At 40.3% G+C, this 13,268-nt stretch overlaps 1 protein-coding gene across 4 annotated transcripts in view; it reads right to left on the reverse strand.

Annotated features, from left to right (window-relative positions):
* The window catches only part of USP6NL (USP6 N-terminal like), a 144,096-nt gene that overhangs the window by 27,573 nt on the left and 103,255 nt on the right, over positions 1-13,268 (reverse strand). For all 4 annotated transcript variants that reach the window (XM_027976528.3, XM_060396851.1, XM_027976529.3 and 1 more), the window contains exons 6-7: positions 6,909-6,989; positions 906-1,013 (exon numbers count right to left, since the gene is read on the reverse strand). In XM_027976528.3, the coding sequence (XP_027832329.1) occupies positions 906-1,013; positions 6,909-6,989 (189 nt within the window). The remainder of the gene's footprint in view (positions 1-905; positions 1,014-6,908; positions 6,990-13,268) is intronic.

Consider the following 13,268-nt stretch of genomic DNA (forward strand, 5'->3'; position numbering starts at 1 on the left):
ATGAAAGAAATCAGAAACAATATAAACCCATGTTCCTGGGTAGGAAGAATCAATACTGCGAAAATGACTATACTACCAAATGCAATCTACAGATTTAATGCAATCCCTATCAAATTACCAATGCTATTTTTCACAGAACTAGAACAAAAAAATTCACAATTCATATGGAAACACAAAAGACACCAAATAGCCAAAGCAGTCTTGAGAAAGAAGAATGGAGCTGGAGGATTCAACCTTCCTGACTTCAGATTATACCAGAAAGCTAGAGTCATCAAGACAGTATGGTATTGGCACAAAAACAGAAACATAGACCGATGGAAGAAGATAGAAAGCCCAGAAATAAACCCATGCACCATGGGTACCTTATTTTTGATGAAATTTTGATGAATAAACAGGAAGGTATCAAAAGAGCGTTCTGAAGTTCCTTTTCTAATTAATACTGGGTTTAAATTATAAGTTTTCTTCATTTCAGTTATTCTAACTTATTCTATTTATATATACTTTCAGAGGAACATTTATTTTCAGATATACATTTCTTATTCCTTCCCAAGGTTAATATAAAATTTAGGTTTTAGAAAGGCTATAGCTGAGATGACAAGGAGGTAAATTTAATGCACTGGCCAATTTCCAAGTCTTGCTGGTCACTTTTATTAACGAATAATAAAACCTAGAAACGCCGTAACAATCTTGGGAGAAAGAAGAAAACCGTCAGTCATACACACGCAGCTGCTGGATAAACTGAATTCTGCTATTATTTTCCTAAAACCTCTAAAAGTGACACTGTAAATCTATTACTAATATTGCATTGCAAATGAATAGCTGCAACCAGGTGTTAATTTTCCTTACGAATGTGCCCCAACCGTGACTGATGGTTTCAAAACGCCAGGCTGGCTCTTGGTACTCACACTATACAGGTCTCTGGTCTCTTCCTTCATTTTTGGGATCTCCAGGAGCAGTGCCCAGACTTCACCTCTGAGCTGGAGTGGGATTCCTTTGTAAATTCTCCTATGAAACTTATGGAAAGAAACATAAATTGAAAGTTACAAACACAAAGCTCAGACTAGTCCCTTAAATCATTTCTGTTACTCTTTTCAAAGGATTCCTGGTAACTGATAAAATTTAACTCTCCTGGATCCTCTCACCTCTCCTCTTTAGATCTGAACAGGGACATATACACAGAAAGGACAGAACAAACCAGTAAGAAGATGTCAAGTACGTCCATACATTAGCATTTTCATTCACTGCAAAGGTGCGTCTTCGGACACACGGGAGCACAGTCGGCGCCTTCTGAAATTGTGAGCGTCTGACACGTTCCCCGCTGATGTGCCTACCTAGTTACACACCTCCCTTCTTTCTCTCATACATCTAGAAGGCTCAGAATAACAAAATGGTTCTCTTGTGTCACAGTGTCTTCATGGAGTCTCTCCAGAACCTTCTATCTCACAACTCATTGTGGCCCCCAGTCTTTATTCATCTCCCCCCTCCCCTGTCCCAACACACACACACTCCCTCTTTCCCTCTCTTCTCAACTCTGTGGAGAGTTCCTTCAGGAAAACTTTTGTTCTTTTCCTAATGACACTGATCCTATCTGACCAGACAAAAATAGTGATAAATTTCCATCAAGAAGGAGCACCACTTCTGAATGAAATTATGTATAAATCATCAGTAACTCTTAATTCTTTGGGTACTTGACACTGCTATCACTCTAAGAATCTTAAGACTCAGCATACCTCTCCAACTTCTTGTGATTCACCTTTTTCTTTAAAGCTAATCACATATTCAAAATAACATATTTATTATGCTCACTACAAAGTTGTACATAAGGAAACTTTAAAACTTAAAAGGAAGTGATGAAACAAATCATGGCAGAAACTTCAGGAACAAGGTAAAAATAAGTACACAGTTACCATTACAAACAAAATAATATTTCGATAGCATGGCTGAGAAAATAAGATATTAGAACTAATAACCAAAATGCTGATGAGCTATGAACTAATAAGCAGAGCTTTAACTTCTACAATTACACTACTTAGATTTTTTAAAATGAAGCCTTTACTAAATCATGATGTAGCTTTAAGAAACTGTGAATTTAAATAATTAACACTGTAGAATGACTTTTCCTGTGAAACAGTGCATACTGTGAGGTTGACTCAATTAGATAATCAGATACATAATTTCAGTTCTGTCCCTTTGGTATAAACACAGTACAGTCTCAAATTTGAAATTTCGGCAGTGACTAGAAACACTGAAGCATTAAGTCAAGTGGTAGATGTAACTGGAAGAATATGTACAGAAAGGCTGTGTGTAAATTCCATTCTGCTTCAGCATTTCCCATGCGCTAAACACTTAGCACCATTAACTGCAAACTGAGTGTGTGTGGTTTTTTTTTTAAGTGACTTTAAGATTTTCCAGAGAAAGTTTATCACCTATATTCATTTCAAATTTATAATAAACTTAACTTTTTAAAGGAATATAATCCACTAAAAGCGACTTCAAATTCTCTCCTGAATTTCCACAGTAAAGATGTTAAACTGTAAGCAATGATGGCAAGTAAAGAGATCACCTTTGATGGACATACTTGCATGTCCATTAGACAGATGTTTTTCCATGAGTAAAATAAGAACCACATGCATTTCTTACACTGCATCACTCACAAAGATTTTAGACATTACTTATTGCTTTTGTTCAATTCTGTATTCAACAATTATATATAAATTACTGACTCCAAATAGGCACAAGTCTCCCGAGTCTGGATCTGAGAGTTTTAAACCATCCATGAGGCCCTATGCTTCTTAACAAGCACATTCTATTTCCTTCTGGTCTTTAACTGATACACACCAAAAGGGACTTCTAAGCAAACAGACAATAAGCAAGCCCTGGCATCTGGACACACCATCTCTTGCTTATCATTAAAAACAGCCTTGAGAAATTTATTTCTATACATCGTGTCTCCATTTTCCTATCAGTTGAATCAAATGTTGGCTAATACAAGTCTGTCAGTTACCTGACCAACAAAGGTCCATTCAGTTATTTGACAAAACAAAACAAAACAAAACACCATACATATATATATACATATACATATATACATACATACATACATACATACATACATACTGCTAAGTCACTTCAGTCGTGTCCGACTCTATGTGACCCCATAGACGGCAGCCCACCAGGCTCCCTCGTCCCTGGGATTCTCCAGGTAAGAACACTGGAGTGGATTGCCATTTCCTTCTCCAATACACACACACATATATATATCTCCATTGTAGGAACACTGTTATGACAGAGCCTAGACACAATAATATCACAACTAGTTAAATCAGAATGGTCTCTGCCAGCAGAGATAACTTCATCTTTTCATTTAATAGATTATATTTTAAAAATGCAGTGTGACTATACATAGGGGGCAGTCATTGTGAAAACACAGGCAACCTTAATGGCAATTTTTTTCATTAAAGCTTATATTCTAAAAATACAAATATTCTCTATCAGACCTATATATTTTTATTTCAAGATATTTTTAGATATTTCTTTGTACTACCACCACATAAGTAAGGATTCTGTTGAGAGAAAACATATACTTTCCTTTGGAAGAGAAGAAAAATATACACTATTTTTTAACTTCAATGTAATCTAAGACTGGGTATAAACTGAGAGCAGCAATTCTTTTAGAAGGTGCATTCTGCCTCATACCAGTTGGACCATATATATCATCAAATAATTCTAGCATTCATTATAGTTGTGAGAAAGTGCTTTAAAATGATGCATGAAAGAAAGCTCCATTAAAATCTCTCTCACTGAGAAGTACATTAGCAGAGCTGCTGTCAGGATAACAGCTGAGGAGAATGCTCATTTTAACAAAGGCTTACATACTTTCACAGACATATGTATACTAGAGAAGGACATAAAGTCATATAATTCTACAAGTATTTTATTGGACTGAAGCTGAGATTAAAGCGTAGGTACAATGCATCATGAGAGATTCTGTAATTAGTACTTGAAAGATCTTTCCACAAAGACATCAGGTGAAGGACTTGTCAGCTTTAGGTCAGTCTGAGAAGCAGAGTGTTAAACCAGAGCACAGAGATCATGACCAATATTCTACTCAGAAAGGATTCTTCTTGAAACATAAAATTAGTAACCCAGAAATGAACTTACTCCTGATGAAAATAAAACAGTAACGGTCTAATGGAATTTAAATGGGGATATTTAGGATGCTCCAAAAGAAAAGTGATGTTATTCCTGGGAGATACCCCATGACAAAAAGATTTTCAAGGCTGAATAAATGTCACAGAATTTAATGTCCCTTTAAAAAATTTCTACCACATACTAAAGATGCTGAAAATCCTGTAGTAAAGAAATCTGCTTACCTTTGGTCAGTTTTAATTTTCCCAACGTGACTTAACCGAAGAGCCTCTCTCTCATGAATAATAAGCAACACTTACTGACCGCATATTAAGTGTCAGGTGCTTTGCATATTATCTTATTTAATCCTCAAAACAACTCGGTGAAGGAAGTATTTTGATTACCCTCATTTTACAGACAAGCAAACTAAGGCAGAAAAAAAGGTTAAATACCTTCCCCCAAGTCACACGGCTAGTAATGTGGCAGAGCTGGGGTTTGAACCTGGGATAGTTTATTGTTTAATCAGTAGGCAACACTGCTTCCATGTAAAAATATCTGTTAGAACCCAAGGAACTGATGCTCCCTGGAATTCCTGTTGGCAAAGGCTGACACACAACAATTTATATCTATGTAAATAAGAAAATGTACATATATTGCATAGAAAAAAAATGTTAGGAAACAGACAAAAATCATAACAGTTAACTCAGTTTTGTTGTAGGATTATGGAAGATTTCTTTTTTCTCTTAAAAAAATTTTTTTTAAATTATCTAACCTCCCTTCAAAAAACTGGTAGTGAATGCTTACTACATGTGAGGTGCAATGCCTAATGGCTTGCCTGCATAAAATCATGAAATCTTCATCTCTTTGAAATGGGTATTATTATCTCCATTTCAAAGATGAGGAAACAGAGGCTTAGTTGTCAGCAGTTCTCAAGGCATGGGCCATGCAAACTGTTTTCTTAATGATACTAAACATTACTGGCCTCTTTCCCTGCACTGACTTTGGCACTGGGCGCAGAAAAACCTTAGTTCATGGCCCCTCATCAAAGCTGAAGCTTCTGGCACCTTGCCACAAGCCAAGGCAGGAGAAGCACGGTGCGGGCACTCACTGTGTTCTTTGATTACAGCTTAAAACAGAGGTCAGTGCACTTCAATGCCCTTGATGAAGCAGTGGAAACTATTAATTTCACTCAATCTCAATCCTGAAGACACATCTTATTAATACTCTGGGTCATGAGGTAGGACACACAGAGCACAGTGCCAGCCTCAAGTAAGAGCATTTATGAAACTGAACTGCAATCTGAACCAGCTGCTTTTGACAAGGACACTAATCTGAAAAAATGACTGTTAGACTTGGGTGTTTAGCAGACAGTTGCTCAAAAATAAATGAAGTAAAATATATAAAGGAAGTAAGCCTGTTACTTTAAGGAAAATTTGTTGTCATTGTTTAGTCTCTAAGTCATGTCCAACTTGTTTGTGACCCCATGGGCTGTAGCCCATCAGGCTCCTCTTTCCAAGGGATCTCCCAGGCAAGAATATTGGAGTGGGTTACCATTTCCTTCTCCAAGGGATTTTCCCAATCCAGGGAACAAACTCAAGTCTCTGGCATTGGCAGGCAGATTCTTTACCACTGAACCACCTGGGAAGCCCTTAAGGAAAATACCTAACAGTATTTTTGCCACTGATAACTTTTGCCCTTTCAAGCAAAAATTTTGGAAAACTTCAACTACTAGGAACTTCATAGCTTAACAATATTGAAAAACTTTTCTGATGAGATTAGTAGGAATATTAATAGATGTATGCATTAAAAAAAAAACAAACCAACCTGATTTAGAACAACCTATACTCAATGCCGAGCAAAAAGATTTAGGAGGGAGATCGGCTAGATGCTTTAGGACAGGACATGCTCCTGTTCACGAACACTTTTACGAAACAAAACTTCTCTCCTTCTGAGCAGGAAGACAGATGGATACCAAACCTAGAGTGGCTGCAATAATCTTGACCCCAAAGGGAAGCCACGTTCAACAGGCTGACATCACAGCAGGCAGAGGGAGATGGAAAGAAACGAAATCACAAGCAGCAATGTTAACTAAGCAGCTGAATTCCGTCACCCCTGAAAGCCTGCCGACCTCTGGGCTGCCCACCACGTCCTCTCAATTCCTGCAACCAGTCTAAACTGGGTATTCTGTGACAGCAGAGAGAGTCCCAATTCAAGGCATTCCACTCAGGAGCTTTCCAGATAACTCAGCGGGTAAAAAATCCGCTTACAGTGCAGGAGACCCTGGTTTGATTCTCGGGTTGGGAAGATCCTTTGTGAGAATGGATAGGATACCTACTCTGGTATTCTTGGGCTTCCCTGTGGTTCAGCTGGTAAAGAATTCACCTGCAATGCAGGAGACCTGGCTTTGATCCCTGGATTGAGAAGATCCCCTGGGGAAGGGAGAGGCTACCCACTCCAGTATTCTTGGGCTTCCCTTGTGGTTCAGCTGGTAAAGAATCCGCCTGCGATGTGGGAGACCTGGGTTCAGTCCCTGGGTTGGGAAGATAACCCTAGAGAAGGGAAAGGCTACCTGCTCCAGTATTCTGGCCTGGAGATTTCCAGGGACTGTATAGTCCATGGGGTTGCAAAGAGTTGGACACAACTGAGAGACTTTGACTTCATTCACGCAATTAAATTAAAATTTAAAAAAATTTTTAAGAATATGCATGTAATATTCTTATCATGAGAGAGGAAATTTTACTAGGAAAATCCACTTCATAAGGAAGTAATATTTTAATTACCTTTTCAGTGTTCTTGTATTTTTCCCATCCTTTTAGCATTTTCAACCATTTAGTAGTTCTTTCAATTTCCAGGTGCTTTTGCTAAAAATAAAATTGAAATTCATTGTTATTGTTTGTTTCAGACTTCTTTTACTTACAAATTACCAAAAAATGTCAAGGAAAATGCTGCTGAAAAAAGAACTACAAAAAAAGTTATGCAACATTGGACAGCAAGTATCTTAACTTTTTAAAAAATAGTTGGACACTTGATTACTGCTGTATCAATAGTACTCTCAGAATTCCAGGGACGGCAGAGCCTGATGGGCTGCCGTCTATGGGGTCACACAGAGTAGGACACAACTAAAGTGACTTAGCAGCAGCAGCAGCTTAAGTTAAAACACACAGGAGAGACAGGTAAAGAGAAAGGAGTCACTCAGATTTTCTAACATTTCAAATTAATCTAACTCTGGGTATTTTCCCTGGAGAAGGGTATGGCAACCCACTCCAGTATTCTTGCCTGGAGAATCCCTGTGGACAGAGGAGCCTGGCGGGCTACATACAGTCCATGGGGTCGCAAAGAATTGGACATGACTTGGTGACTAAGCACTTGGTATTTTACAAAGTTAAGCCAAAAGGAAATTTTAAAATATTTTGAAATATCTTTAACACAACTTCAAAATTCCATTCTCTTAACATTTTACTGAATTGTGGCATTTTAATTCTTTCAGTGACAAAGGTGGTTTTTGTAAAGGAGAACTGGATATTATTGGGAGATCATTACATAACTAGCATTATGCTAGTGAAAACTGTACAAAGTAACTGTTGCTGCCCTTGGGAAAGTTCACCATCTGCTCAAGGCCGCCTGACACGGAACACACAGTGCTGGGCCTACAGGCAGAGAGGGCGACTCAAATCCTGTGGAGGGAGCAATGCCACCCACCCAGGACGGCAGAGAAGGCGCGCCTGAGTGCAGAGCTGGAAGACTGTTAGGGTCTTCATCAAGTGCAAAATTCTGAGAAGCGCGGACAGATACACTTCTCAGACAATGCGGCACCACAGGGGCTAAAAAAGGACGCTTCCCGAGCTGAGGCTGAACACATAGTCGGAGGTCTCGACTGTCACTAAATTAAGATTCTGGGCAAAGCTGGGAACAGGGTGGAGGGGGATAAGGGAAGGGGGGAGATGGTAGAGAAAAAGCTTCTCCCTCACTCTGGATTCCAGGAGAAGGGATTTTTTCCTAAGTCCTCCAGCCTGCCCTGCAATCTCTTATTAACTCTCATGGTGGTAGAGTGACTTACCTGATTGGTACATTCAGAAAAAAAGACCCGAGTGTACAGCCCATCAGAAAGCACATGTGGGTGCGCCGCGCCCCGGGAAGCGAGTCTCTCTCCAGGCGGCCACCCGCTGCTGTGCACCTGACCTCCTTCCCCCAGCAATACCTCCCTCCACGAAGGCCAAGGTGCCTGTGGCCTCTCACTGCCTGGAAAAGAGCTGCAGGGCCCACACCTAGTGAGAACAAAACAACAGAATTCCTAGGAGCAAGTGAGCTGCTGCTGTTTTGTTAATTCTCCTCAATGGCAGCATGTTCTTCCCTGAAGGCCTCTGTAAGTGTATTAAGCGCATCTAAAGAGTGAAGGAAACAAAGGACCACACGGGAAAGAACAGTTCTGAAGGAACGTTTTATGCTCAAAACTGTATGCTCATGACACCCCTATGAGGTAGGCATAGCTCTCCTTACTTCACAAATAAGGAGACAGAGGCCCACAGGAGCCAACCGACTTCTCCACATTCCCCTCTGGTCAGGTCAAAGCCAGGCTGTCTGGCCCCAGGACCTGTGCGCTGGGCCGCCCCGTCCTAGGCCCTTGCCTCCACCTGGCTCTCCTTGCAGGAATCTCAGCTCTTGGACAAATCCAGCCCCAAACAGGCAGATGGCACAGGCCCACCATCAACATTTTTAGATGCAAAAGAAGCATAAAATCCCAAAGAAATCCTGAATTTGGAAAAGATTCTCACCAATCAGAATCGGTTCGGTTCAGTCGCGTCCGACTCTTTGCGACCCCATGAACTGCAGCACACCAGGCCTCCCTGTCCATCACCAATCAGAATACTTTGACGCAATTTTTTTTTTTTGCGGGGGGTGGGGGGGAGGATTATATCCTTAAAACTTTTTAATTACTTCTTTGCTCTTCTAAAAATTTTGATGGATTTTTCATAACCAAAGATGATCACTTGTGAGCAAAAGATACTCTGTTATGCTTCTCATTTTTCAAAAGATTAAGCATATTCTTCATTATATTATTAGTGATAAAATGCTACAGATGGTTCCAGAAATATGTTTAATTTTAAACCTCAGCAGGGCACTGAAATCTAATTAATGTTTCTGCTGAATGCGACTTCAGAGAAGGCCAACTGTGAAAAATTAAGACGGATCTAAGGAGCTATTCAGTCACTTTACTGTTCCACACTTCCTCCTCCGACTTCCTCAAAGCTCAATCCCTTTCTCCACCAACAGGAAAGCACCAAATAATTCAAGCCAAGCCAAGAGCATGGTAACATATCCTTTGCCAGGAAAAGCCCTGCTGAGGTCTAGCAGGCCTCCTGCTATCTTTCCTTTTTATGACTATTAAATTGTCAGTAACTCTCTTTAAGAAACAGCTATCCTTTTTTTAAAAAGGCACATTTTTGTATTCTAACACTCATCATATATACAGAGAGATTATTTTAAATGCTTCACATTCTTACATGCAAGCATAAAACACATATGCACAATTTTAAGAACTATTAAGTATGCTTTTCTTTCCCCTACAGCAAAAAAAAGGAAAAATTTTGGGTAAAGCTCCCAGGCTGTAAGATTTCAAAATTATACACCAGTATAAAATTATACATTGGTATTCCATCGGGCTTAAGTGTTAACTCTGTAACACTGTCAGATCAACTATACCAGATTTGAATGCACTCATGAATCTGTAATAAGCGGATAAAATATACTTTATCAGCAAAGATGCTACAGCTTATCAACTCCAGAATCTATTCTGAAAATACACGTGACAAGTATGAACTTAAATGCTCTAGAAAAGCAGGCTTGCCACGGACTCACTGACACCAAGACACCAGAACAAGAGCAGCAGGGGAGAACCGCACCTAGAAGTTCAGCAGCCAGGTCAAACTCCACGCACCCGAAAGGACTCCCTAACCACGGTGCTACCACCTTCCCTCCCTGCTGCGGACTGACAGTGCCACCAGCCACTGAGGCAATCAGCCTGCAAGCTTAGCTCTGCAGTCTCCATCTACCTTCCTGCTAGACCCAAACCGCACTCACCGGCCCGCCCGTATCTCCTGCTTCCATCACTTCCTCTGCCTGTCCCGGGGCGGGACTGGGGCAGTGCTCATCCCTAGACAAGGGCAAGAGCACACAGGCAGCCCGGAGTGGCCGCAAGCCAGCCTCCACACTGCCGTGACCTTTCATGTGAGTCCCAGTTTAAAAAATCCTTCAAGGGCTACCCATTATCTACAAATGAAGTTCAAATGTCTACACAGATGGCTCTAACACAGGATGACACAAACTCACCTTCTAGTTTTCTGCTGCTTTGATGACCTGGTCATCTTGAACCATCTGTCATTCCCAACACACAATGTATTTTCATGCCTCTGTTAGGAATCTATACAAAACTGCTAGTAAATAGCTTTGTTGACTTTATACATTGACATCTTACTTTCTCTAATTTTTACTGAAACACTTCAAACCTGCAAAAAGTTGGAAGACCAATGCACCATATACTTATATATGCTTCAGCAAAATCCATCAATTACTAACATTTTGCCAGATTTAATCTATTTATATTGGGGTGCTTTTTTATTGGTGGGCTGATCTATTAGAAAATCACAGACATCATGAACACTCCAAATATTTACCTAAGAATAAGACACATTATCCTACATAATCATAGCACCACTATCACACTCCTTCAAGAAATTTAAAATTGGTTCATTATTTCATAATAAACCATCCATATACCAAACTCCCCACTAGTCTCAAAAATGTCTGTAAAGCTGTTTTTTCTTAGGTGTGGTGGAGAGAAGACATCTCTTTAGTTCCCTTCACTCTAGACCAGTCTCCTGGCCTTTGTCTTTCATGATGTTGATTTTTGAAGGGTCTAGTCTGCACTATCTGACTTTGTCTAATTGTTTCCCTGAGATTTTGGTGGGAATACTACATAACAGATTTTGTGTCCTTACGGCACCCACTGACAGCTCGTGCTCATCTGCACCATTATCTGTGATGTAACTGCTGATGCCTTGGTTAAGTGGTATTTGCCCAACTTCTCTGTTAACAGAGACATTCCCTTTTGTAACTAATATGTAATCTGGGTAGTACACTTTAAGATACTGTGGACATCCTGCTCCTTAACAACTCTACTCAGTGGTCTTCTCATCCTCTATAATTTCTGCCTGAATCAATTCTGATGGTGGTAAAATGGTTTTTTACGTTTTTCATGTGTGTGTGGTAAATTTTTTTTTAACCATTTTTGTGGGGTTTTTTCCCCCTCTCATTCTTTCTATATTACTGATATTTTTCTATTAAAACGTTTTCCCTCCTGAGTCCCACCCAATTTTTAATATCACTATGGAGTAAAGATAGTCTAGTCAAGGCTATGGATTTTCCAGAAGTCATGTATGGCTGTGAGAGTTGGACCATAAAGAAAGCTGAGTGCCACAGAATCGATGCTTTTGAACTGTGGTATTGAAGAAGACTCTTAAGAGTCCCTTGGACTGCAAGGAGATCCAACCACTCCATCCTAAAGGAAATAAATCAGTCCTGAATATTCATTGGAAGGACTGATGTTGAAGCTGAAATTCCAATACTTTGGCCAACTGATGTGAAGAACTGACTCATCTGAAAAGACCCTGACGCTGGGAAAGATTGAAGGCAGGAGGAGAAGGGGACAACAGAGGATGAGATGGTTGGATGGCATCACTGACTCAATGGACAGAAGTTTGAGTAAACTCTGGGGGTTGGTGATGGACAGGGAGGCCTGGTGTGCTGCAGTCCACGGAGTCACAAAGAGTCAGACACGACTAAGCAACTGAACTGAACTGATGGTATAAAGAACTATTTTATTCATTCATTGTGTTATAATCCATTATTATCATCATTATTCCTTTTGAGGCTCAAGTCGTCCCAAATTTGGTTGGACTCCCTCTTACCTGGTTGTAGATTTCCCCTCTTCAAGTGGATCCTTTAGACATACCCAATCTGGCACAAATTAATTCAGGTTCACTTCATACTTTTTCTATCCTAGACCTAGATCATCCATTTCTTTAAAGAAACAGGGGTACTTTTTCAGGGGGAATGGCTACTAGATGTGCTCATCATTGCAGTTTTTAAAATCACACAGGAGACCCCAGCACAAGAAAATTCTACTCCCCTGAGAATGTCAGGACAACATATTATCAAAAGGAAAAACTTCCATTTGAAGCTTGCAGTTTAATACCTGATCATCTTAAATTGGCATCCCCTCTGAATCAAGACTGGCCCCTCACATTGGGGCAAGCAGGGTTTAAGGATTAAAAATGGGACCAATATCCTCTTTGTTGCCTCAATCTCTAGTGATCTATACTTTAAGCCCATGCAGGACCAGCTGAATAGGAAGTACTTAACAACTGCTACCAGAGAAGGCAGTGGCACCCCACTCCAGTATTCTTGCCTGGAAAATCCCATGGATGGAAGAGCCTGGTGGGCTGCAGTCCAGAGGGTCACTAAGAGTCAGACACGACTGAGCGACTTCCCTTTCACTTTTCACTTTCATGCATTGGAGAGGGAAATGGCAACCCACTCCAGTGTTCTTGCCTGGAGAATCCCAGGGACGGGGGAGCCTGGTGGGCTGCTGTCTATGGGGTCACAGAGTCGGACACGACTGAAGTGACTCAGCAGCAGCAGCAACAACGGCTGTGTCACCCACCCAGTATGCAGTAACCCTGTATTGGGTCCAACACTCCTCCTACTCCTAACATGATCAATAACCTAGACAGTAAAGGCTAACCACATACACGATGCATGGATGAATATTAAACAGTCTTCTCTTCTACAATAAGAAATCTTAGAACTTTAATTAAGTTCAAGTCTGTCAATGTTTTTTGAATATTAGGATATGTGACTGAAGACAGTTGAGCCACGCCACACACTCCTCGACCTCACCAGCAGAGGTCAGGAGAGGATAAGGAGTGCAAGAGGCAGACACGTATTTTGACAGAAGAATGACATTGAAAAGTCATGTATTTTGAGTAAGATTTCACAGCACATAAAATTAAGATATAATTTTAAAAATCTGAATAGGCTCCAATATTCCATTAAGCTATGCAAAATACCACACTGCAAAAACG

The sequence above is a fragment of the Ovis aries genome, chromosome 13, assembly GCF_016772045.2.
Source record: "Ovis aries strain OAR_USU_Benz2616 breed Rambouillet chromosome 13, ARS-UI_Ramb_v3.0, whole genome shotgun sequence".
In the NCBI taxonomy this organism is placed as follows: Eukaryota; Metazoa; Chordata; class Mammalia; order Artiodactyla; family Bovidae; genus Ovis; species Ovis aries.